Source organism: Neoarius graeffei, chromosome 7 (assembly GCF_027579695.1).
Source record: "Neoarius graeffei isolate fNeoGra1 chromosome 7, fNeoGra1.pri, whole genome shotgun sequence".
In the NCBI taxonomy this organism is placed as follows: domain Eukaryota; kingdom Metazoa; phylum Chordata; class Actinopteri; order Siluriformes; family Ariidae; genus Neoarius; species Neoarius graeffei.
In genome coordinates, this window is record NC_083575.1 from 56793548 (window position 1) to 56821418 (window position 27871).

Sequence of the window (27871 nt, forward strand, 5' to 3'; positions counted from 1 at the left end):
CATCAAACAAACATGTGCATCTTAATTATGTGTTTTTTTAATTTTGGAATTGCACCATTTTAACAACAAATAATAATTCTAAATAAATTCTGCAGTTTTTTTCCCCAAGAATTCCTCCAGAAAGCCATGCCTTAAAAGGAAATTTAAAGTATTACAAGCATGCCAATGAACACAAAAGGCTTTAGTTATTTAGCTATATACGCACAAGGTTACACAAGGTTTTGTAGTCAGTGCAACTTGGCTTAACAAGTTGGAAAAAAGGTAAGGTGCTGCTGGCTCCAATGAACACATACTGTACAATATATAAAAACTGAAAATATGCTTAATTTACACCAAGTCAGAGAGAACTTGAGGCTACTGAAATATTCCAAGCATGGCAATGTTAAACTGCCATTGGTAAAACAACTGCCATTGGTAACACACACACACACAAAACTTTTGCCTAGTAAATTCAGATATCACTGTACCGTCTGCTGTGCTACTTCCAGGGTGGAAGAGAACGCAAGGGTAGCAAAAACGAGCATTGACTACATCACAGCCAGCTAGCCAAGTTTTCTGGTGGTACCAGTTCTTGTTAAAACCTCTTGAGTAGGTCTTCCCCCCCTTCGTAGACACTTGCTTGATGTTTAAATTCGGTCTAGGAGGTCCTAGCTGTTTGATTGCCGTTTTCTCCTCATTGGCACGACGACTAAAGGGAACTGCTTTCAGAGACGCTATCGTATTGTTGCACTCAACACTCGCCATCTTCTTCATAGAATGTTCACACATTTCCCGCACAAGTTGCGTTTTCCAGCCCAAAATTATGTTCAAAACCCGCCAAAAAGCACTTAAAACCGTCCAATCTGGCAACACTTGCGCGGCGCAACAGGCGTATGACGTAAGCACGCTGCTTTTGCGAGCACATAAAACCTAATAGAAAATGCATTGGGAGCATGATTTTCAAAAAAAAACGTACGTACCATTAGTGTCAATGGGAGATTTTGGGGCAGATCTGAACCTGACAGAAATCGCCCCAAAAGGGCGTGGCTACACCAGGCGCGACCTTAGCCTGATTGGACAATGACATTACTGTTGCCGTGGTAGTAGGAGTAGATAAAAAAAAATCTCCATCCCTGTTTGGGAGTGCGTCGCCCAAATCGCCCCTATTAACGAGCCGCCAGTGCCCCAAGGTCTTTTACTGCTGCACGTGAAGAAACAGAAAGGCCATCCAGAGTCACTGTGTAATCAGGAAACTTACTTCTAGCTGTATGTGGTCCTAGTAGAAGTACTTCAGTCTTGTCAGAGTTAAGCAGAAGGAAGTTAATAAGCATCCAGTGTCTAATGTCCTTCACACATCCCTCAATTCTATTAAGCTGGTGTCTCCCATCAGGTTTTGCAGAAACATACAACTGTGTGTCATCAGCATAACAGTGGAAACTAATACAGTGTTTACGAATAATATCACCCAGAGGTAACATATATAGAGAAAAAAGCAGTGGACCTAAGACAGAACCTTGTGGAACACCAAACTTTACCTCAGTACGTCTAGAAATATCACCATTTATATCAACATACTGATAACGATCAGTTAAATAAGAGCTGAGCCAGGAGAGGGCCGTTCCCTTAACTCCCACAACATTTTCTAGTCTATCCAGAAGAATGGAATGATCAATGGTATCAAATGCTGCACTAAGGTCAAGCAACACAAGCAGCGAGACACAGCCCTGATCAGACACCAACAGTAGGTCGTTTACTACTTTAACCAAAGCTGTTTCTGTGCTATGATTAGGTCTGAATCCTGACTGATAGATTTCATGGATGTTATTCCTATGTAAATATGAGCATAACTGCTGTGCCACAGCTTTTTCAAGGATCTTGGAGATAAAGGGGAGGTTTGATATTGGCCTATAATTAGACAGCTGACAGGGATCAAGGTCAGGTTTTTTAATCAGGGGTTTGATAACTGCTAGTTTAAAGGATTTGGGTACATAGCCAATCGTGAGAGAAGAATTTATTATTTTTAGAAGCGGTTCAATTACTTCAGGTATTATCTGTTGATGATCTGATAGAGTTATATGGTTAACTACAAGGTCACTTTCATTGTCTGACCTTAAATTAGTAGTTTGAATTTTTTGTCGGATATTCTCAATTTTGTCATTAAAAAAAATTCATGAAATCGTTACTATTATATACTGCAGGTGCCCACTGCTCTGGGTGTGTGTGCGTGTGTTCACTGCTTCAGATGGGTTAAATGCAGAGGATGAATTTCACTGTGCTTGAAGTGTGCATGTGACGAATAAAGGTTTCTTCTTCTTCAATTGTAAAAATGTGAATGCTGTTGATAAGATGAATCTTTGGGGCTCACCTGTTTCTCTGTCTTTCATAACACAGGTAACTAGTACACAAACTTCTCACTCAGTGCGTTTACATGCACATAGAGAAAATCGAATTTCTGCCGTAGCTCGACTGAAATCGAACTTCTAAATGCCATGGAAACACCTTAGCTCGGCTGAAATCGAACCGAACTGGATTTCTCGTAATCGAGCTATGCGACCTAGATTATGCGATTGTAGCCGAGCTACTTACCGTAGTGCATGTAAACCCTATCGAGCTACGTAGTCGAGCTACTTACTTCAGCACTGCCCCTTCCGGAAGTGACGAGTGACAAGACCACAAGCGGGAAACACAACAGCCTCGGTCGGCATGACAACAGTAGTAGAAACGTGCACTTCTGGAGCAATGAGAAGATAGAGTTCATGCTCATTCAGCTTAAGGAGTTGAACATATATATATATATATATATATATATATATATATATATATATATATATGTGTTGCTGTCCTCGTCGTCGTTCTTCTTGTGAACACGGAACTGATAACTTTGTTTATACTCTTGAATAGCTCTTCTTCATGACGACAACCGGAAGTGCACCAACACGATGGGGCGTGTAGCGCCACCTGTGGCTCGGGTGCTCACACAATAGCTTGATTTCCTTGTGTGCATGTAGGATTGGATTTCTCTGGCACCCCTGCTGGGACCCTTAGCTCGATTACCGACAGCAGCTCGATTTGGATGTGCATGTAAACGCACTGACTGTGTCTTCTTCTACACCCAAGGTCAATTTCTAACTTGGCAGTGCTCTGAACTCCTGTCTCTGTTTCCATGCACGTCTTAATCAGTTGTAGAAGAATATATGCATTTTTTTGTTCGAATTGACCAGTTATGACACCCTTGTGTGAATATCTACTCATGTTTGATTTAGAATAAACTGAGAAATATCTCTGAACTTGGCTCTGTGTCAGTGACACACAGGGATTATTAATTCAGTCTTCTACTCTCAAAACTTGCATGCACAGAATTACAGAATCTAACAGCTGTTTTGTCAGATACAAAGCGTGTGGATGTGTATCTACTTGAATGTCTGAAGACTGTAATTTCTTCACCCACTTGACAGTCTATTTTGAAAGAAGTACACACAATAAGCACCAGTTTTAATTTGTGGTGAGAGGACATATGTCTTTATTCAGCTGGTAGAAAGCGTTCATCTTAACTCCTATTTTGTCAACTGATTTTTGGAGTGGGAGGTGCTCTGAAAGTTTGGCACAGTGGCTCTGTCTCTATGGCAGAATAAAATGGAGCTGAGTTCAGCAGGAAAGCTGTTTTGGAGTTGCATTTAAAAGCTGACAAAGATAATATGGGTATTGACTGAACTGTTTGTATATGCATTCGCACATATTTTTCTTACATGTTTCCCAACTGTCCAGTTAAGTAGTAGTTTAAAAAGATGACTATGTGATGAGCCTAAGGTTGGCTTCTCATTCACCAGCTTCTTATTCTGGTTTTGTTGTTTCCACTTTCTGCCAAATTCATGTACCATTATCTCATTATTAGGAAAATGTCTAAAAATTCTGACAATTTCACATGAAACTAAATGATACATACATTCCAGATACTCATCTCATCTCATCTCTCATCTCATTATCTCTAGCCGCTTTATCCTTCTACAGGGTCGCAGGCAAGCTGGAGCCTATCCCAGCTGACTACGGGCGAAAGGCGGGGTACACCCTGGACAAGTCGCCAGGTCATCACAGGGCTGACACATAGACACAGACAACCATTCACACTCACATTCACACCTACGCTCAATTTAGAGTCACCAGTTAACCTAACCTGCATGTCTTTGGACTGTGGGGGAAACCGGAGCACCCGGAGGAAACCCACGCGGACACGGGGAGAACATGCAAACTCCACACAGAAAGGCCCTCGCCGACCCCGGGGCTCGAACCCAGGACCTTCTTGCTGTGAGGCGACAGCGCTAACCACTACACCACCGTGCCGCCCAGATACTCATTATAAAACATTTTACTTCGCTTTTTAAAAATAATAACAATGGCCCTGTGAACTTGCCATTTGAAACCATTTCATATGAAAAGTGTAACGTCATTATAACAATGATATAATGATGTAGGAATTAGGCATTCCATTGCTTCAAATGCCATGTTTACAGGCCTATTATTTAAAAAGAAATCCTACAGTTAAATGTTCTTAGTGCTGAGTATTTCTACAATGCATTACGCTTATTTTCAAATGAAATTGCCACAGTTTTGGGACATTTTGAGTCAGAGGAGACAATGGTGTAGAAAATGGTATATGGTATTAGTGTGCTCCATGGCCACATCTGCAGGCCTGAGCTCGTAATAACACTTAGAGCTTTGAAGGTGGAACACAAAACCTGAATGCAATCAACTTCAGCCTCGCCGAGCTCACATTATCGGTTTAAAATGCGACTCGACAGGATGGAATAAAGACACTTGTATAATCAAGAAATATATGCAAATACAAACAGTTTAGTAGCTACTCATTTTTTTTTTAATGCAATGACAGTAGTTTTCCCTCCTGCTGAACATTCAGCTCATTCCGCCGTCAGAGGATGTGCCACTGTTATTAACACGATGGGCGTGGCTAACTGTCAGAGCCTCTCCCACTCCAAAATCGGTTGACCAACAAAGATTATGTGAACATAAAATGTAAAAATGTCAAAACTCAGAAGCAAAAGATTGCAGAAGCATAAAGAAACAAAAATATGCAAATCTGCAGAAAAAATTTAAAGGAAAATGAGAGTGTGAATAAGAAGTCGTCTTTTTGAAAAATGAATGCTGATCTGATTCTTGTTACTGGCATTTGCAGGTTTTTTTTTTTTTAACGTGTTAATTATTTTATTTGAAAACTTCTGGCACAAAATTAGGGGCGGCACGGTGGTGTAGTGGTTAGCGCTGTCGCCTCACAGCAAGAAGGTCCTGGGTTTGAGCCCCGGGGCCGGTGAGGGCCTTTCTGTGTGGAGTTTGCATGTTCTCCCCGTGTCCGCGTGGGTTTCCTCCGGGTGCTCTGGTTTCCCCCACAGTCCAAAGACATGCAGGTTAGGTTAACTGGCGACTCTAAATTGACCGTAGGTGTGAATGTGAATGGTTGTCTGTGTCTATGTGTCAGCCCTGTGATGACCTGGCGACTTGTCCAAGGTGTACCCCGCCTTTCGCCCGTAGTCAGCTGGGATAGGCTCCAGCTTGCCTGCAACCCTGTAGAAGGATAAAGTGGCTTGAGATAATGAGATGAGATGGCACAAAATTAATTCCATATCAGGGTCTATGGTCACCTTTCATATCTATATAATTATTACTGCTTATTTAAATGAAACAATTCAGAAATTAAAATTTCAAAGAAAAGAGACTCAAAAATATGTGATTGCAGAACCTTTAATATGGCCTTTTTGATCTGAATAGTCTGAACAGTAAGGTGCAGAAGCTAAAACCAATTACAGTTAATAATAAGTGACTGTGCAAAACCAAGTGCTTTAAGTGCCTGGAAAAGTGTGCACCATGGTCTGATTTGGAAAGGTTGATTATTTTCCCATTTCTTTAAAGCTTAAATAGTCAAAAAGACAAAGAAGTAATATAATCTAAGTTACTAAGAGCAGCAAACCCCCAAAACACACTAATCTGCAAACAAACACTAAAAGCAAGACAACAGTATAAGAACCAGATTAAAACTGCACTCCAGAGTAGGACAGGTATTGATAACATTTCCTCTCAAGAATAGTAATTTCGCATAATAGTGTGAACGGTCATAACCCAAATAAATAGATCACACTCCAAACAGTAATAAAACTAACATTACAAATAACTCTTGTGGTATAGATTTAAGTCAAACAACCAGTCTTGGGGTGTGTGTGTGTGTGTGTGTGTGTGTGTGTGTGTATATATATATATATATATATTTTTTTTCCTTCTGATACTTTTACGATGCATTGGAACGATTAACCAATCTATGACTATGGAGTTTAAGCAGCCAATCGAATATAGTTGGGTGACCTCTGTTCTGTTGTATGTGACACTGGAGTTGGCAGTTAAAAACAAAATTCATTTGGCTTTCTGGGCCTTCTGAGCAGACTTGGTGACCTTTCCACCAGTTGGAGCCTTCTTCTCAACTCCCTTGATCACTCCAACTGCCACAGTCTGACGCATGTCACGCACAGCAAAGCGCCCTGTAAAGTAAACACAACACAGTCTGAGAATTTTCTCTAATTAAACTGATCAGAATTCTTATGAGTTCACCAGCATCAAAACCCCACAACAAATCCCAATCTTGTACACAAGATTTGAATGACAAGCTCCAGAAGTGTTTCAAACACTATTATCTTGCCACAACAGTGCAAATGGCCAGGCACTAACCAAGAGGCGGATACTCCGAGAAGCTCTCCACACACATAGGTTTCCCAGGGATCATGTCCACAATGGCGGCATCCCCAGACTTGAGGTTCTTAGGATTATCCTCAAGTTTCTTTCCAGAGCGGCGGTCAATCTTCTCCTTGAGCTCAGCAAACTTGCAGGCGATATGTGCAGTGTGGCAGTCGAGCACTGGAGCATAACCAGCACTGATTTGCCCAGGGTGGTTCAGGATGATCACCTGATGCAAAGAATTACATCAGTTATTGTGACCATCTGCAACTCAATAATGCTAAACGCTACACCATCCTCAGAAACTGTATTAAAACTGCAAATATGTTCACATTGTTGTAACTTTTATACAGCTTCAAAGGAGATTAGCAGAAGCAGAAATTGAACGTACTTGAGCAGTGAAGCCAGCTGCCTCCTGGGGTGGATCATTCTTGCTGTCCCCAGCGACATTCCCACGGCGGATATCCTTCACCGAGACGTTTTTGACATTGAAGCCCACATTGTCCCCTGGCAGGGCCTCAGACAGAGCCTCATGGTGCATCTCCACAGACTTCACCTCAGTAGTAACATTAACAGGTGCAAAGGTTACCACCATCCCTGGCTTCAGAATACCAGTCTCCACACGACCCACGGGTACAGTTCCAATGCCTAATGAAATGTTAAATATAGCTCCAGGATTGTTTTAACTGAAAGATGATGTGTAGTAATTATAACTATACATATTTTTGCCTGGTGTCTTGCACAAAGCCTCACCTCCAATCTTGTAGACGTCCTGCAGAGGCAGACGGAGTGGTTTATCAGTGGGACGAGTTGGGGGCTGGATGGCATCCAGAGCCTCCAGAAGAGTAGTTCCTGATGCACTGCCATCCTTACGGGTGATCTTCCAGCCCTTAAACCAAGTCATCTACAGAAATGACAGACAGACCTAGTAATATTAGTCTCATAATTACCATAAATATCAATGCATAATCAGAGGAATTGTCAAAATAACAGGCCAATTTTCTTGTTAGCTATGATGTCACACATACATTGGGGCTGGCCTCCAACATGTTATCACCATTCCACCCAGAAATGGGGACAAATGCCACGGTTTCAGGGTTGTAGCCAATTTTCTTAATGTAAGTGCTGACTTCCTTTACAATTTCCTCATAGCGTTTCTGGCTGTAGTTGGGCTCAGTGGAGTCCATCTTATTAACACCCACGATGAGCTGTTTTACACCCAGCGTATACGCCAGGAGTGCATGCTCTCTGGTTTGACCGTTCTTTGAGATACCAGCTTCAAACTCGCCAACGCCAGCTGCCACTATCAGGACAGCACAGTCTGCCTGGAATACACAAACAGAAAACATGAAGCACTCTACAAATCCAGGAACATATTTTTGAGCTGCACCTTTTAAAGTCACCCAAATTCACACTAATGGTCTTTTTTTTTTTTAACCCAGAGCATTGGATGGATTCTCAAACCTGAACCCGTGTGTACATAAAACATTGTGTGCTTTCTATTACAGCAGCTTTGGTGGTAGTGCCAGGTGTAACTTAAAGGATAGGTTTCCAGTATATTAAAACCTAGGTAGTTCTAATAGGCTATTATTTCTATAGTAATAGCTATAGATTGATAGGGACTTGTACAGTGGATGCTCCAAATGATTTAAAAATAAGATAAATGAATTGAGAAAATGTATTGCTATTTAACAAAGAAAAATGCATAATTGTTGACATGGTGTAAGTTTCGGTCGCTGCTAAAACCTGTGACACAGCACGGGATGTGACATATTATCGCTCGGGCAGTGACCTCCCCGCAATATGGGATGGGATGGAACCGGGACATATGGGACGGGACGGGACGGGACGGGACACCTGCCTTATTTTGCACACCTACCTTTGCTCTCCCAAGTTGCCATTCAGGCCTAAAGGTACTTTTGTTATTCAATTATCTCTTTTATATTATTTCTTTTATATTATTTTAAGTTAAATTTAAGTTAATTTTTTTATTTGAGGTGGTGATGTATACCTGCTTAAGCCAGAGGGTCCCTTCAAAGATGACTGGCGTGCTGATAGCCACAGATGGGAGAATAATGGCACTTCAAAGTTGCCCAGGACTAAACCACATATATGCAAAGTGTATTTGTAATCCAAAGAGACACACGAGAGACACGAGCCAGAGAGACACACATGGGAGAGAGAGACACATACATGAGAGACACGAGAGAAAGACACAGGAGAGAGAGACACGAGCGAGACGAGAGAAAGACACAGGAGAGAAAACGCAATCTGGGATATGAAAATATTTTACCAAATCTGTGTTTACCTTGTATCCCAAAGGTAATAGAATTTTAATACATTATATATTGATGAAAATTTATCCCAACCATCAGCCCATGGAAATTCCACAAAACAATCCAGGCTGTATTTTCGTGCTAAGCCATCAGTTATAGCTGCCCTTGAAAAGAAAGTTGATGGATCTGAATTACCACATAAAATATACAAAGAAGAAGTTGCAAAATCAGTTGCAAGGCCACATGATGTGTTCAATGAGCGTCCAAGAAACATCAAGCAAGTGCAAAATGTTAAAGCAAAAGTGAATGAACAAAACGGACTGTCCAGAGACTCAATTTCAAATGTACATGAGCTTGCATACTCAAGTCCTGGACTTATTAGATACACTGCCACTTATCCAGAGTTATTTGTGGTTGTAGGTATACCTGAAATGACAAATGAGCTATCCTCTGTGCTTGCATTAAATTCAAAAGAGCAATTACTGAGTTATGATACAACCTTTTCCCTTGGGGCATTCTATGTCTCTCCAATGCTATTTCACCATATTGCTTTTGAGAACAACCCGGTTCAATTAGCCGGGGTTTTGATTCATGGGAGAAAATTCCGTGAACATCACAAAATATTCTTCAAAGCAATATTTTCAGGTGTAAAACATGATGGTATATCTACACCGATGAAGAAAACGCAATTAACAATGCCATTAACTCAGTAACAAAGTTTGTGTTTATTGGTTGTCATAGGCACCTCATGAATGATATAAAAAGGTGGGCAGACAAACATGGGGGAGCCAAGGATGACCGGACTGTATATTGGGCAGATGTTGAACTATTAGCAAGTGAATCTTTTGAAGTATTTAAAGCTATGCTGCAAGTTAAAAATGCAAAGTGGAGTATACCTTTTGTCGAGTATTTTAGAACAGGGTACCCCCAGGATTGTTAAACCAAAATTTAAGACTTTTTAAGACTTTTTTAATGCCATTTCAAGTGAAATTTAATACCTTTGTTGCACTCATTAGGGAAGAATAAATCATATTGAGCACCAGATTAAACCTCAAATAATTACTATTTACGAGTGTTTGAAATAACAAAATTACATTTATTAAAATAATCAATCAGAATTCATTCTACTCACACCCCCTGGACACCATGCAGAGGAGAGCACTCCCATGTAAGTCCAGACAATCACCCCTCATACACACACACACGCCAGAGAAGCATTCAAAAGACAAAAAGAAGATGGAAGGTAAGAGCATCAACCGAACATCTTTAACTTGCCCAAAGGTGACGAGAGTAAGCCAATCCTCTCAGAGAACAAACAGGGTGGGGAAACCATAGCCTACATAGACATCACAGTATGGCCTACATCCTAATCATTCAGAATTCATTCCACTCAAACACTATCTCTTTCTCTCTCTCTCACTCACCCAGCAACAAATGGAAGCATCCCCAATGCAGAAGTTGAGGTCTCATTTTCGGCTGTGCTGCTAACGTTACTGGGTGTTGTTGGCACACAGTACTGTGCTATAGACCCTTTTCAGTCACGTGACCTTCGTAAACGTGACCACCATTTTGGACATGTAGTGGACTTCGGCTCGAATTGGTTTGAATGCGAGGAAGGCGACAAACGGAGAACATACAAGAAAAAGGAGCGAGATGCAGAAAACACATTCGCTATCCAGCGACATAGGGCATTTACAGGGCGAGCAGAGGGAAAAATAACAGTAACGACACATTAGCAACGCCGTACAGAAATAACGGTTTATGGCACAGACCCTTTCGGTTCTCGCTCATCTAGCTGCTACAATGACTGCTTAGACTGCAACAATAATACCTAACACACATTTAAGTATCCGTCGTAAAGACGTGAAACTCGTCGAGTGACGAGTGTGTTCATTGATAAGCTAACACAATCTAAAAGTAGACATACCATCACACTGCCCTGGCGCTGTGTACAGTTTACCTTCTATGGTTTGTGCAGTCACTATTTGCCATTACTTTCTCCAACCGTTGTTACAGATTACAGGGAACGGCCTGGATTTAAGAGACAAATACATGCTCCTATTGTTTTGAACACTTATTTGTAGGCAGTGCTTAATTTGTAAAGTGGCAGGTCCCGGAGCGCAGAGGATGAGCGGCTCCGGTGCGGGGAAAAGCAGAGGGGGGGAGGGGCGCGGCGCTGCGCTTCTGGGCATGTTTTGTAATAACACTGCAAATTAAGTTCATCTGCAGATATTTTGTGGATGTCGTTTCGTGAGAGAAATCACCAACAAGACAGATATCAAAATCAGACATTAACACTAAATAAACTTGCATTTTTTAATTTAATTATTTGTTTGTTTGTTTTTTTGTTACATAGTCAAAAGAGGTGTCGGATCACCGGATCCAGTGTAAATAGCTGCCGGAGCCAACGCCCGAGGTTCCGGAGCGCGCTCCGGCTTGCTCCCCCTCAAATTAAGCGCTGTTTGTAGGACACTGCCTCTGATCTGTCCTACAGTCTACCAACAGCAAAGGAACACAATGCTAGCTAATGTCGTTAGCTAATAGCTACTACAGAAGAACAAAGAGGTTACAATGGGTTATTTTAGCCTATTTGGTTACACACTCGCCACCACAGAATGTTAACAGCAATGTAATGCCTTTTCTGGCTAATTTTATTCGTCTTACCTCCAACAAAGTGGTCACTACACAAGCGCCTGCTTCTGAATTGTGGATGCAAACGAAATCTCATCTCATCTCATTATCTCTAGCCGCTTTATCCTTCTACAGGGTCGCAGGCAAGCTGGAGCCTATCCCAGCTGACTACGGGCGAAAGGCGGGGTACACCCTGGACAAGTCGCCAGGTCATCACAGGGCTGACACATAGACACAGACAACCATTCACACTCACATTCACACCTACGGTCAATTTAGAGTCACCAGTTAACCTAACCTGCATGTCTTTGGACTGTGGGGGAAACCGGAGCACCCGGAGGAAACCCACACGGAGAGAACATGCAAACTCCACACAGAAAGGCCCTCGCCGGCCCCGGGGCTTGAACCCAGGACCTTCTTGCTGTGAGGCGACAGCGCTAACCACTACACCACCGTGCCGCCCTGCAAACGAAATGTTTACCACTTTTCATGTGAGAATCCAGAGCTGTAAGCCCCATTGTCCCTAGTTGAAAGGTTTTTTTTACACAAAGTGCATAATGCCTCACGGTCATTATTTGGAACCCCCTTAACCCAGGCGTATTTAGGGTCGAGCGGCCACTTCGGGTTGAATCTGCACTTCCCCATGCTCTCTCCCCCTCACCCTCTCTGCTCTATGCGCCTGCTGCTCTCGTTTCGTGTGAACCCTTTACGGCGCGACGTGAATTTCCCGCTGTTTGCGTGTGAACGCCAGGGCAGCGCAAAACATTTTAGATTTTGCTTCATTTTCATCACAGAGAATTTAATCTAGGTTACGCAACGATGTTAGACTTTCTTTGGAAAATTAAGACCTCCGTTGAAAAAATTAAGACTTTCAAGATGAAATTTAATACTTTTAAGGCCTTAATTCTGGAAAATTAAATTCAATACTTTTTTAATACTTTTAAGACTCCGCGGGTACCCTGTAGAACCCATTTGCTTCCAAGAGTGGAAGAATATGGTCTCTGGGTTGTAAGTAAACTTGTAGATACTGACTCACCCATTAAAACTAATCAAAGCGAGGGCTTTAACACACATCTGAAGTCCCTTCATGGTTAGCGTGAAGTACCTCTAGATGCACTTATATTGAGCATTCAAATGTTACAGAGGTACTATCAAAATGAGATAAGCAGGGGAAAATTGGGTATAGGCAATTTTGTTTTGAAAGAGTCTTTCAAAGATTTAACACATGATATAGACAATATGCCAAACTTCCAAACAGCATCACCGGAAAATATCCTTGAATCTATAAAAGGTAAGACTTTCATCACATCAGAGCCAATTCCAGCAGCAGTACACTTAAATGTTAAATATACACAAGCAAAAGAAATCATTGCAAATGATATGATTTCTTTTAGTGCCAAGTTGGGTCTGTTCACTGTCATGGCAGGTAGTGCCAAGACTGTCAGAGTTTCTCCTGAATGTTGTTCTTTTCCCACTAAAACTGGGTGTGTCCATATACTTGCTGTGAAAATTTCTCTCAATATGGATAGTGAGGAAGTGGCTTCCGGACTTTGGACGAGGGTGGCAGTGGCTGCGTGAAAACTTTGCTCCTGACCGAACTGCCGCAAACCCCCAAGGAATACAGGAGATCTTTCTCGTAAGAGTTCAATTTTGTAAACTAATGTTGGGGGAGATGAACGTGGCCTCAGTATGCCGTTAAGAAGCAAAAAAAAAGGAAACTGACATGGAAGGCGCAGGTTGTGGTGATGAGGCTATTCTAGGTGAGACGGTCTCATTAGCTTCCATCCGTAAGGCCATAAATGAAGCTATGGCTAATGCTACATCCGAGCTGGAGACTAACATCTCTAAACAGTTCTCGGACTTCCAGTGCAACATCCAAGAGAACATTAAAAAACAACTTGGCGAAATGAGATCGGATATTAATCTGAAGATGGAGGAGACCATGAACAAAATCGAAGTGGTGTCGCAGAGACTGGGGGAAGCCGAGCAACGGGTAAGAGAGGTTGAGACATTCAATATGGAAGTGGATAAAACTTTAACCCAGATGCAGAGAACTCAACTTGAATTAAAATCAAAACTGACCGAACTCGAAGGGCATTCCCGTCACAATAACATACGGATCTACGGCATAAAAGAAGGAGCTGAGGGCACCTCAATGATTTACTTCATGGAGAACCTCATTCAAACTGAGCTGGGTGAGGGCACTGGCCCAAACGAACTTGGCATTGAGCGTGCACACAGAGCACTCGGACCCAAACCAGCTGACAATGTTCCCCCGAGATCAATGATTGTTAGATTCCTGAAATACTCAACCAAAGAGAAGATCATCAACGCGGCGTGGAAAAAAACCATCATGGTGGACGGGAACAAGGTGTTTTTTGACCATGACTACACAACAGCTGTTATGGAAAAAAGGAGAGAATATCTGCCGATTAAGAAAGTGCTGAAAGAGAAGGGAATCAAATTCCGCACACCGATGACAAAAATGCGTGTTTTCCTGGACTCTGGGACAGTTGCATATGATAACGCGGATCAAGCCGGAGATGATCTACGAGCGAAGGGGTTCCCGATTCCACCGAGACCCGAGGCAGATCGAGGGAAATGTCACGGCCCCATTTCAACTGGGAAAAGGTAAATCGATCCCGGCGTAGAGACAGCAGGGAATATCAGCAAAGGATCCAGGACAAGCTCCACGGATTTCAACGAGAGACTGAAACCAACGCCGAGGACTGTTAATTCACATCATTTCATCATTATACCAGCTTTTTAATGTATGAAAAAGCAGTTATGAGGAAACATCCAATAAAATGTTTCAAAGAAAAAAAGTTAGTTAAATTTCCATTCTTTGACAACCCCCAGATATTAATAGGATCCCAAAAGCAATATGGCTCAACAGTGGAGCAGTTATACTGTTCCTGCAATATGCCAGAGGACAGTGAATTGTATTTCACTTGTACTAAATGTAAACGGTGGTATCATCCATCATGTGAAGGACTGGGGGATCAAATGTCAGAGCAAACGTGGAAGACCAAAGAAGAAATAAATATTAACACATACACACTAATTTGTTTGTAATTTCTTTCTTTTAATTACTCTTAACTAACTAGAGTATGTTATCCAAACTACAGGTATACTGTGACAATGAAAACTATAGTATGTTATCCAAACTATACCATGACATGTGACAGGACAGCTAAGGTAAGACCCCCCCCGGGACAGGACAGATAAGGTAAGATCCCCCGGGATGGGACGGCACAAGAGTTCAATGTCCGTGAATGATAATATGTCAGTGACAATTATTCTGGTCCATGATGGGATGGGGAGGTCACTGACCGTGAGCAATAATATGTCCATGACAATTATTCCGGTCCGTGACAGAACGGGGAGGTCACTGACCATGAGTAATGTCACGTCACATGTCATGGGTTTTAGTAATCATGGTAGCTTTCTGTAAGTAATGTTTAACTAGCATTAACATTTAATGAATGAGTCTCGAGTGTCAGCACTTTGTAATGGTCATTAAGTTTAAGTAACATTGGCGTGCTCAAACAGAGGAGTTTATGCTGTGTTTTCTGTTGCATTTTTATAAATTATTATTAGGTAGTGGATGTAGCTTTATTTACAGGAAAGAGAAAAAAATAGAGAGCCTGTGAGGGAATGATGTTTACATCTACATTATAGTTTATACCATTATAATGTAAGTGATAACAGAAACTAATTTGTCTTGCAGATATTCCATAATATTAAATATAACTATAAACAGGTGAAAAGGCATGAAGTCTCATTCATTAATAAATAAATGATTGCAATCAGGTAAAAACCTTGTGGTATAAAAGGAATAAAACACTTGGGAAAATGCTATTACAGGAAAGTAATCTAAAGGCCCTTCACTTTATGTTGAGCTACACCACCCTGTTGTGAATTATGTTTGCTGTGGTACAAAGCAAGCAAACCAGAACGCAATAATTAATAATGTACTGCTCTGAAAGACTGACCTGGGAGGTGCCAGTAATCATGTTTTTGATGAAGTCTCTATGCCCAGGAGCATCGATGATTGTGACATAGTACTTGCTGGTCTCAAATTTCCACAGGGATATGTCAATGGTGATACCACGCTCCCGCTCCGCCTTCAGCTTATCCAACACCCAGGCATACTTAAAGGATCCCTTACCCATCTAAAACAGTTTACACCATAATGTAAGAACATGTCAGGGGAAATAGTGCCACCTCTGCATTTGAAATGGTTTTGTTTCAAGGTTCTTAAAGTCAAGGTCAAAGACTCCTGTAACAGCCCTACCTCGGCAGCTTCCTTCTCAAACTTCTCGATGGTTCTCTTGTCGATGCCACCACACTTGTAGATGAGGTGGCCAGTTGTAGTGGACTTGCCAGAGTCAACATGGCCAATGACCACAATGTTGATGTGGAGCTTCTCCTTTCCCATGGCTGATTATACTGAATGTGACAAGGGTGCTATGTGACCTTCCTCATAGAATGGAACAGAAAGAATCAGAATCAAGTTAATTGCCAAGTGCATTCTCACATACAAGGAATTTGCTTTGATGATTGGTGCGTGAACAGTTAAGATAGAATAATTTAAAAAAGAGACAAAAGTAGTTACATAAATCGAATAAAAGAATATGAATCTAAAATAATGGCCAATGACCACAATGCTGATGTGGAGCTTCTCCTTTCCCATGGCTGATTATACTGAACATGACAAGGGTGCAATGAGGCCTTCTTCATATAGTGGAACAAAAAAAATCAAAATCAAATTAATTGCCAAGTGCATTCTCACATACAAGGAATTTGCTTTGGTGATTGGTGATTGAACAGTTAAGATAGAAGAATAAAAAAAAAGATAAAAGTAGTTATATTTCTAAGTAGTTATAAGAATAAAAAATAAGAAGAACCTTGTACAAATTTGAAAAGTGGACATATTAAAGGGGTATGTGCACGGGTTGTTTTGAAGTCGAAGTTGTACAGTATCAGAATCATGTTCATTGGCCAAGTATGTTGACAGGGGTTCCAAGGTTGTCACAGCTGGGGGTGGCAGTAGGGACAAGCTCTTTTATCTATAAAATGCTGTTGGGCGTCTCAAATAGCCTCTGACAACTGAAGTCCAACTCCTGGCCTGTTGCTTAGCTTCTCAGCCCAGTGGAACCTGCTTTTACTGGCAGGAGAAGGGGTGAAGGTGGGTCATTGGCACCTTAAAACCGGTTGCTTCAGGTAGATGGGGCTCGTCAACGTCCACTGGTAGCCCATCTAGGACAGGGATGCAAACAGCGTGCCTTTTGGCGGATGCCGCCTTTTCCACGGCTGAATCGCGCAGATCCGATTTTTTTCTCATCCTTATACTTCCTATGTTTCATGGACTGTAACAGATTTGCTTATTTAGTAATTTTAATACAGAATTTACTTTGAAATTATAATCAGACACTCCAACGCCCCCCCCCAAAAAAAATCGGATCTGCGTGATTCAGCCGTGGAAAAGGCGGTATCCGCCAAAAGGCGTGCTGTTTGCATCCCTGTAGGAGAAGGAAAACTCTGATCTCAAACCTCTGCTGCCTTGCAACCATGCCCACTCATGGGAAAGCTTCGGGAGTAAACTCCGAGGAAAAAATCCGGAGTTGGAGTCCCTAAGGCAATTTGAAGTTGTTCACAACCTCGTCCTGGCAACTCCTGCGATGACACTGGTGCCACGATGCATCAGTGACTGTCCCTCCCCTGGATCACATTGGTGGAGTGGAGAGGGGGGGACCTGCTGCATGGGCAAAAGCTTGTTACCTTGTCCTGGGATGGAGTCCACCAGGGGGTGAGGTATTTTTTTTTTTTGGTCAGGTTTCTTTGTTTTTTTTTGTAAACAATATTATGGGAAAACGGCTGGATCAATCTTCATGAAACTTTCAGGACAGATGGGCATTGGTCTCAAATAGAACCTCCAACATTTTGAGGGTCATCCAGTCAAGGTCACCAAAAAGGTCAAAATAATTTTTGTTGTGTCTACTGCCTCATATACAAGCGCTAGCCACTATGTCATCGTGCTGTAAGAGTGTAAGTGTAACGATTGCGCACTGCATATGCGCATACACGTATTCTGATTAAAATGGCCGGTGAGCGTATACAATTCGGTTCACCATTTGAAATAAATCTCATCTCATCTCATTATCTCTAGCCGCTTTATCCTTCTACAGGGTCGCAGGCAAGCTGGAGCCTATCCCAGCTGACTATGGGCGAAAGGCGGGGTACACCCTGGACAAGTCGCCAGGTCATCACAGGGCTGACACATAGACACAGACAACCATTCACACTCACATTCACACCTACGGTCAATTTAGAGTCACCAGTTAACCTAACCTGCATGTCTTTGGACTGTGGGGGAAACCGGAGCACCCGGAGGAAACCCACGCGGACACGGGGAGAACATGCAAACTCCACACAGAAAGGCCCTCGCCGGCCCCGGGGCTCGAACCCAGGACCTTCTTGCTGTGAGGCAACAGCGCTAACCACTACACCACCGTGCCGCCCTTGAAATAAATGGACTAGACTAAAGAAATCGCTTTCAGACATGTTTATACTTATTACAGAGGGAAAATGCATTCCACTGAGCTCTAGCACCGGGCCATTTCCGGGAAATAAGAGTTTCGGTCATGGCAACAGCATGTGTACGTCAGCCTCGGTTTGGAGGTTTCAGTTTCAAAAACAGTAAGAGGTGTAAGCGTAGAATAATATACTGTAATGTACAGACACTTGGTATATTTTACTTCTGTGATTTTTAAATTGTTCATTTTTGGATTAGGCTTCATTTTTGTGGCTACTGCCTCATAAAGTAAATACATATATGCTATATTTACTGTATGGACATGGTATCAGAAAACAACTTTATTTATTAGCAGTAGCCACATGTACCCATAGGGTACCTATTTTTTTCGTGAGATCTTCCTTCATATTCATCATAAGTGCTACCATAAGTGTTTTGCCTGGCAACATTTGGTCTCCATATTTCATTGCCCTGGAGAGGACACTCCAGCATCGCTTTGCAGCACTGACACAACACAGGGAGCAGCAGTTTACCGGTGATAAGCCTATGCACTCGATTGGCATAGAGTGAAGCACCAGGGGTTGCTCTCAACAGCGGGAGGGATTCTAGGATCCCATTGGGCAGCTACTGCCCACTTCAAGCTGGGCAATTCCCAGTCAGTTAGGTGTTGCCTTGCCATGGTCCACTTGCTCCACTGAGTGTGTGGGGCTTAGGGAAAAACCCGACAGGTGGATCGACAACCTTACACCAGGCAGAACAAAAGAGAAGAAAAAGCATCCAGCCCTCAGGCTGGGCATCTGAAATGTGAGACCCATGACTCCTGGACTCGCAGACAACCTGCAAGAAGTCAGTGATGCTCGTAAGACTGCAGTGATCAATAACAAACTGCACAGACTGTGGATAGATATCGATGCCCTGCAGGAAACAAGACTATCTTCATCTGGGAGCTTCCGAAAGAAGGACTTCACCTTCTGGCAGGGAAAAGCACCAGATGAGACTCAAGAACATGGCGTAGGCTTTGCCATCAGAAACAGCCTTGTTGGGTCAGTCATCCCACCAATGGCAGGAACAGAAAGATTGCTTAAGATTCAAATTCAAACGTCAGTGGGTTTAGTTAGCCTTGTCAGTACCTTTTTCAACACCAAGCCCCAGCACAAGGTATCATGGAAGCACCCAAGATCCAGACACTGGCACTAGCTTGACCTCATCCTCACAAGATGTGTCAGCCTACGAAACGTCAAGCTGACCCGCACCTACCAGAGCACTGACTGTGATACCGATCACTCTCTTGTGTGCAGCAAGGTGAAGCTACAGCTGCAGAGACTTCATGGCTCCAAGAAGGAGGGTAGGCCATGCACTGACACCACCAAGACTCGCGACCCCGCAAAAGTGGAAGAATTTATTCACGCCCTTGAGGAAGCATTACCTGATCCCCCTGATGCAGACATCAGCAAGAGATGGGAGCACCTATGGGATACCATTTACAACACTGCGATGTCAACATTCGGGAAGACGACTACCAAGTCTGCTGACTGATTCGAAGCACACTCTGTGCAATTGCTACCTCTGATTGAGGAGATGTGCACTGGCAGCATACAAGTCTACCCCCAGTGAGAAGAACTTGCAATCACTCCGGACAGCTTAGAGTAAAATTCACCAGGCTGCCAGGAGGTGTGCCAATGAATATTGGCTCCATCTTTGCTCCCAGATCCAGACAGGAGCAGACACTGGCAACATCAGAGGGATGTATGACGGGATCAAGCAGGCCATTGGCCCAGTGCAGAATAAAACAGCCCCACTCACTTGAGTCATCAAGGACCGGACTCAACAGATGGAACACTGAGTCGAACACTACTCAGAATTGTATGCCAGAGAGGCTGTTGTTACAGAGGCAGCCCTCAACTGTGTTGATTCATTGCCTGTTATGGAGGAACTGGATGCTGAACCCACCTTTGAGGAACTCTGTGAAGCACTGGAAGCACTTGCGTCTGGCAAAGCACCAGGAAAAGATGGCATTACTCCAGAGGTCCTCAAGTGTGCCAAGGGCACCCTCACCAAAGAACTACATGATCTCCCTCTACCACTGCTTGCAAGAAGGCATGGTGCCTCAAAACATGAGGGATCCAAATATTGTCACTCTATACAAGAACAAGGGAGACGGGAGCAATTGTAACAACTATCATGGGATTTTGCTTCTCAGCATTGTGGGAAAGCTCTTTGCTAGAGTTATTTTGTAGAGGCTGCAAGTCCTTGCCAACAGAGTCTACCCCAAATCTCAGTGTGGGTTCAGAGCTGAGCAGTCCACCATCAACATGGTCTTCTCCATCAAGCAACTACAAGAAAAGTCCAGAGAACAGAAGAAACCTCTGTATCTGGCCTTCATCGACCTGACCAAGGCATTTGACCTTGCGAGCAGAAAAGGCCTGTTCATCATCCTGGCCAAGATTGGCTGCCCTCCAACCCTGCTCAGCATTGTCAAGTCCTTCCATGAGGACATGGAGGGGACCATCATCTACGACAGCTCCACATCTGAGCCATTTGACATCCACAGCAGAGTGAAGCAGGGTTGTGTGCTTGTGGTGATGCTGTTTGTCATTTTCTTTACAGTCCTGCTCAAGCACGTTTTTGGAACAGCCACAGAAGGCATCCATCTCTGCACAAGATCTGATGGAAACCTCTTCAACCTTTCCAGGCTCAGAGCAAAGACCAAAGTGCAGACCAGATGTCTCAGAGACTTTCTGTTTGCTGATGATGCAGCTATTGCCACTCACTCCCAGAAGGCACTACAATCTCAGATGTCCCGCTTCGCTGATGCCTGCAGAGAATTTGGCCTCACAATCAGCCTGAAAAAGACACAGGTGATGGGTCAAGACATTGAACAGCCACCCTCCATTAGCACTGTTGACTACGAACTGGAAGTTGTCCATAATTTTGTGTACTTGGGGTCAACAATCTCGGACAACCTGTTGCTTGAGAATGAGATCAACAGACATATTGTAAAAGCAGCTACAACCTTTTATCGACTGACAAAGAGAGTCTGGTCAAACGGCTGACTCACAGAACACATAAAAATCCAGGTTTACTCAGCTTGTGTCCTGAGTACCCTCCTCTATGGCAGCAAGACATGGACCCTGCATTCAAAGCAAGAACAGAGGCTGAACTACTTCCATATGTGCTGTTTGAGATGTAGCCTGGGCATCACCTGGAAAGACAGGGTCACAAACAATGCAGTACTGGAGAGGACATACACCGCGTCCACATTCACCCTTCTTAAACGCCTGCGCTGGTTGGGTCATGTCTCTCGCATGGAAGATGGCCGGATCCCCAAAGACCTCCTGTTCAGTGAGCTGACATCTGAAAAAAGGCCAACAGGACAGCCCCAGCTGCGCTAGAAGGACATTTGCAAACGTGACCTCAAGGCTGCTGCCATCAACACCAGTACGTGGCAGCTGCTTGCCTCAGACAGAAGTACCTGGCAAGAGGTGGTGTGCAAGGGCCTCTCTGACCATGAGACCACACTGAGGTGCCAAGCAGACAACAAAAGGTCTCGCAGAAAGTCCCACCCCAAGACACTAGTTCTGCTCATATCCATGATCCCCCAGGATCGACAGCTGCATACTATGTTGACGCACACAAGGAATTTGATTCCGGTAGTTGATGTGTCTCTAGCAATCCAGGGTGTGTGTGTGTGTGGTGTGTGTGAGTGAATATATGTATATGTAAGATATGTATATATAAGAAAAATTTATATATGTATATGCACTGTGCAATATACACATTACACAATATAATAAATATGCAATCTACAATAACTAGTATAATTATTATATACAATATACAATACTTATACTATACACAATGTCTAAAATATCTATTATACAATATCTATAACCTAAATACTGTATCTATAATTTATCTATCTATAATAAAGCCTATCAATAATATACAATATCTATAATATTGTATATTATTGTATAATAATACATTATAAATATGTATATGTGTCTTGGAATGTGCAAAAATAGGTCACAGGATGAAGATGAAGAAGAGTCATGACATGAAAGTGTGAGAAGAATAGAATATGTGCAATGGGTTAAATAAATAGCCTAGCTGTACAGTATGTGCTAGAATGTGCAGTAAAAGTTCACAGAATGAAGATGTATGACATGACCATGAAATGTGCAAAATCGCAGTTCAGAGATGAGGTAAATTAATGTCACAGATTCAAAGTGTGAGGTTAGAGTCAGTGGGGGTCTCTGACCTTATTGAAGAGGCCAGCTGCAGTGGGGAAAAGCTGGCCTTATGGCATGAGGTTTTGGTTCTAATGGACCGCAACCGCTTACCAGAGGGGAGTGATTCAAACAGTTTGTGTTCGGGGTGAGAGGGGTCGGCCACAATCCTCTGTTCTCCACAGGCTCCTGGACTCGTACAGTTCCTGAAGAGATGGAAGGTCACAGCCAATTATCCTCTCAGTAGAGCGAATGATGTGCTGCAGTCTGCTTTTGTCCCTGGCAGTGGCAGCAGCGTACCAGACGGTGGTGGAGGAGGTGAGGATGGACTTGATGGTGGCGGTGTAAAAGTGCACCATCATTGTCTTTGGCAGATCAAACTTCTTCAACTGCCGCAGGAAGTACATCCTCTGCTGTGCTTTCTTGGTGAGAGAACAGGTATTCGTCTCCCACTTGAGGGCCTGAGTGATCATAGTGACCAGGGAGTGGAAATACTTCACAGAGGTTACTGGGGAGTTAAACAGGGTGATGGGGGAGGGTGTAGCAGAGCTCCTCCTTAAGTCTACAACCATCTCCACTGTCTTTAGAGCATTAAGCTCTAAGGTGTTCTGCTTGCACCAGGACACCAGATGGTCAGTCTCCCACCTGTAAGCAGACTCATCCTCATCAGAGATAAGCCCAATGAGGGTGGTGTCATCTGTGAACTTTAGGAGCTTGACAAACTGATGAGTGGAGGTGCAGCTGTTGGTGTACAGGGAGAAGAGTAGAGGAGAAAGGATGCAGCCTTGGGGGGATCCAGTGCTGAAGGTTTGGGAGTCAGAGACATGTTTCCCCAGCTTCACGTGCTGCTTCCTGTCATACAGGAACTCAGTGATCCACCTGCAGGTGGAGTCAGGCACGCTCAGCTGGGAGAGCTTGTCCTGTAGAAGAGCTGGGATGATAGTGTCGACGGCGGAACTGAAATCCACAAACAAGATCCTAGCATAGGTTACTGGGCAGTCCAGGTGCTGGAGGATAAAATGAAGAGCCATGCTGACAGCATCGTCTGCAGATCTGTTGGGTCTGTAGGCAAACTGCATGGGGTCCAGGAGTGGGTCAGTGATAGCTTTAAGGTGGTAAAGCACAAGGGTTTCATAACCACAGAAGTCAGGGCAATGGGTCTGTAGTCATTTAATCCTGTGATCCTTGTTTTTTGGGGGATGGGGATAATGGTGAAGGCCCCGAAGCAGGCTGGCACATGGCATGTCTCCAGTGAGGTGATGAAGATATCTGTGAACACTGGAGACAGTTGATCAGCACAGTGCTTCAGGTTAAATGGTGAGACAGAGTCGGGACCTGCTGCTTTGTGGGGGTTCAACTTCTTGAAGAGCTTGTTGACTTCCCTCTCCAGAATGGAGAGTTGAGGCTGTGGTGGTGGGTGGAAGGGCCTCCAGGGTGAGAGCTTGTAGAGATGCCCCAGCAGCAGTAGAGATGGCAGGAGGTGGAATGTGGAGTCATGGGGGATGATACCAGGACAGTCCCATTGTCTTTCAAAATGACAGTAGAACTCATTCAGTTGGTTGGCCAGGCACAAGTTGTTAACAGAGTGGGAAGCTGAAGGTTTGTAGTTAGTGATCTGTCTGAGCCCTTTCCAGACAGATGTAGAGTTGTTGGCTGAAAACTGGTGTTGGAGTTTCTTAGAGTAGAGTCATTTGGCTTCTCTCACTGCCTTGCTAAACCTGTTCCTAGACTCTTTAAACCTGTTCCTGTCCCCACTTCTGAATGCTTCTTCCTTTTGCAACCTTAGCTGTCTGAGCTTATCTGTGAACCAGGGTTTGTCATTATTGTAACCCACCCTGGTTTGTGATGGAATGCAGCAGTCCTCACAGAAGTTGATGTAGGATGTCACAGCCTCTGTGTACTCATCCAGAATATTGGTAGTAGTCCTGCACACATCCCAGTTTGTACAGTCTAAGCACGTCTGAAGGTTCTCCGCAGCCTCATTGCTCCACATCTTTGATGTCCTTACTACAGGTTTCCTCAGCTTTAATTACTGCCTGTATGCAGGAATCAGGTGGACCATGACATGCCCAGTGCAGTGCAGGTGACGGTGTGATAGGCATCCAAAATATTCTCTTCTCTGGTCTGGCATTTAATAAACTGTTTGTATTTGGGTAGTTCGTGGCTGAGGTTACCTTTGTTAAAGTCACTGAGGACAATAACTAGGGAGTCCAGGTTAGTTTGCTCCACACCCAGTATTTGGTTGGCCAGCATGCGTTGTGTGTTTTGCATAGTGGCCTGCGGTGGAATGTAAACATCGACCAGAATGAATGAAACAAACTCATGGGGGGAGTAGAAGGGTTTACAATTAATGAAAAATTATTCCAGGTCAGGAGAACAGTGTTGCAGGATCACGACACATCACTGCACCAGCCACTTTTTACATAAAAACAGATTCCGCCGCCCTTTGTTTTGCTGGAGAGATCTGTGTTATTGTCCACTCTGAAAAGTTGGAAGCTGGCCAGCTGCAGCACAGAGTCCAGTATAAGTATACATAGCCATGTCTCTGTGACGCATAAAATGGAAGATGTAGAAACGTCCCTGTTTCTTGCCATCAGCAGCTGGAGTTCATCCAGTTTGTTGCACAATGAGCACACACTGGAGAGAAATATCACAGGTAGCAGAGTGCGAAGTTTGCGCCGATGAAGGTGCACAAGCGTACTAGTGCATTTCCCTCTCCTCCGGCGTCTCACTGAGTGTGCAAAGGTGAGAGCACCTTTGACCAGAATGTCCAATAATTCCACGGATGACACCAGAAAAGTTGGTAATAAGTCCGCTGGAGTTGTTCCCCTGATGTTCAAGAGCTCTTCTCTGGTGAAAGCAATTTGAGTATCGCAGCAGTGAACGGAGTTTACAAATAAAATAAGACAAAACAATGTGCAGCAACACACCAAGGCAGCCATCTGCGGTGCCATCTTGAAGCGCAAAACTAGTATATAATTAGACGTTAAAATGAAATGTTCCAACCTCAGCAATTACATTTGAGTTCGAGAATGCATACGATAAAATGGTTGTTATATGTCTGACAGTGAGCAAAGCTGTACTTGTGTTTTTAGTTCTAGCTGAGCTCAAAGCACCCTCAACACTTTCACCTACGGTACAGTGTACAGCACCATGGACAAGGGCAGAAGCAGAACATACACCAGCTGCTTTTTCTGCAATCCATTTCAGCAACTTTATGAAACTGATTTCTGGACTGAGGTCAAACAGTAGATGGCAAATTAAAAAACCTTACGTTTCTCTTTTGTTTTCCTTTGCCCTGCCCCTGTCCTTCTTTTTCCTCTAAAATATCACGTTAGCGCATTTCTTTAGCACAAGCATGATACCTGACACCAAACCGACATGCAGCGAAGAGCACAAAGGCCTTTCCACCTCCAGTGTCTGCTCACTATGCTCTCACACCCCCTCTTCTGCTTTGGTAATTTGCAAATTTTTTTGGTTGTTGTACAGCTCAGCTCAAGAACACCAGGCTGATGCAACTGCATGAGCCTGCATTCTTCGGTACATCCCATACCACCAATCAAGCAGACCTCCATTTTGTAAGCAGTACTCCAGGCAGCCATTTGAGATATATTTTATATATATATACACACACACACACCAAAATGTAATGTCACAATTTATTCCAGCTTCCATCCTGTCTATTAAGACTTAGTAAACTGAAATATTTCCCATTCCATTATGCTACATTAATCATTAGGAACTGGTTAAGTGATGGAGTTTGATGCAGAATATTATATTTAGGTAGCGTACAGAATAAATATTTTATGCTGAAAACCTAAATACAATCCTAAACTTTATCAAAAGGGTTAATCTTGTTCACATTACCTAACACTGGTTTAACATGGTTACCTAATAACCTTGAGAGTTTATTATAACAGGATGCACTTTAAACGTCAAATTCACATTACAAATAACTATAAATGATTATAGATCTGGAATGTTCGACAACACACACAGAGGTCAGTGGCATGTCTGGGAGATTTAACAGCACAAGCTCCTCACTGCAGCCGCCGCCGCCATATTCCCTCATCCCACACTGTGGGCTCGAACTCGACATCTAATCCCCAGCATCACTCACGGCGCTAAATATGTACGCAACATCGTCATTTGAATTACGTAATGATACACGGCTGAGTTTGTCTCTAGTGTAAACCTATGTAATGGACACGGTTGTGGTGTAATGGAGGAGATACAGTACCTGTGCTGCAGCGACACGGCGATGAGACTCACACACTGACACACTGAAGCGTTTTGTATCGGAGCTGCTTTGTATTGCGCCACAGCGCGACTGCGCACTTCCGCGCTACAGGACACACGAGTCACCTGCCTTTAACGGGTTTAGGGCGAGTTAACGTGTGTTTGATTGGATATACAGCAGAAATTATGACTCAATAAATCGATATGAATTAATAGAGTGTTACCGCATGTGTGTTAATTGGCTCAGCATTATGGCATGTGCTGGTTTATTGCACACTACAACGCCATTTAGCACAAACACCTTCACTGAAAGCCAACTTGAAACCAGTTCTTGAATTTCTCCTGTGCACTCTAACAGCTGTAATTTATACGGAAGACCGTATTATATATGTCACACTGTATGTCATAATAATAAGGACTTTTTATACTATGTCAGAATTGACTTATATCATAATAATGACTTACTATTTCATAATAATGAGAACATTATTTCATAATAATGACTTACTATTTCATAATAATGAGAACATTCATTATTATGAGATTGTCGGTCATCATTGTGGGTGGTAAAAGAGAGCAACTGGACTTGCTTGAAGATTCTTGAAGACGTTTTACCTCATCCGAAAGGCTTCTTCAGTTCTGTCTGACTAATAAGGAATATCAGGTATTAATAGGGAGTATCAGGTATCAGGGAGTATCAGGTATCGGTCATTATTATGCATCCTTAAATCATAATTATGAAATACCAAGTCATAATTATAAGAAACATTCTCATATTTCATTATTATGAGGTTGAAAATCACAATTATGAGATATTAAGTCATTATTAATATGAGAAGTCATAATTATGAGAAATCTCATTATTATGGTGAAGGAAACGGGCTTCCACAGTAATTATACATATACCTAATTTCAAAATTGTATATGTAAACATAAAGGAACTACAAACTATACACTAAAATGAAGGTACTTTTACTACATTAAATGCTGGGATGGTACTATTAAAGGCTCATATTTCCTAACTTTAGCATGTTTTTTTGTTTTTTAACCTATGAAGGTGCCTGTTGTGTACACTATATGGCCAAAAGTTTGTGGACACCTGACCATCACACTCATATGCAGTTCCTCCCAAATCTGCTGGCATAAAGCTGAAAGGACACAATTGTAAAGGATGTCTTGGTATGATGTCACAGTACACTTTCCCTTCATTGGAACAAAAGGGCTCAAACCTGTTCCAGCATGACAAT

The 27871-nt window shown here is 43.0% G+C and overlaps 1 protein-coding gene across 2 annotated transcripts; it reads right to left on the reverse strand.

The window, feature by feature from the left end:
- Positions 1–5743: 5743 nt before the first annotated feature.
- Positions 5744–26679, reverse strand: LOC132889489 (elongation factor 1-alpha 1). 2 transcript variants are annotated; one of them, XM_060926044.1, is made up of 8 exons: positions 26626–26679; positions 15916–16101; positions 15614–15793; positions 7740–8036; positions 7465–7615; positions 7103–7359; positions 6706–6940; positions 5744–6518 (listed from the first exon to the last, which is right to left on the reverse strand). In XM_060926044.1, exons 2-8 carry the CDS (start codon positions 16057–16059, stop codon positions 6394–6396), a joined length of 1389 nt encoding a protein of 462 aa, XP_060782027.1. In that variant the 5' UTR covers positions 16060–16101; positions 26626–26679; the 3' UTR covers positions 5744–6393. The 2 variants fall into 2 exon arrangements, with proteins under 2 accessions (XP_060782027.1, XP_060782028.1); XM_060926045.1 differs by having other exon boundaries at positions 15916–16097; positions 26626–26668.
- Between the last annotated feature and the right edge of the window lie 1192 nt (positions 26680–27871).

Bases quoted from the DNA above. Each gene is read 5' to 3' on its own strand.
- LOC132889489 (XM_060926044.1), bottom strand. From the start codon at position 16,059: ATGGGAAAGGAGAAGCTCCACATCAACATTGTGGTCATTGGCCATGTT. The intron at 8,037-15,613 runs GTCAGTCTTTCA...TGTGTATTCCAG, and splicing joins TGATTACTGGCACCTCCCAG to GCAGACTGTGCTGTCCTGAT. The intron at 6,941-7,102 runs GTACGTTCAATT...TCTTTGCATCAG, and splicing joins CAGCTGGCTTCACTGCTCAA to GTGATCATCCTGAACCACCC.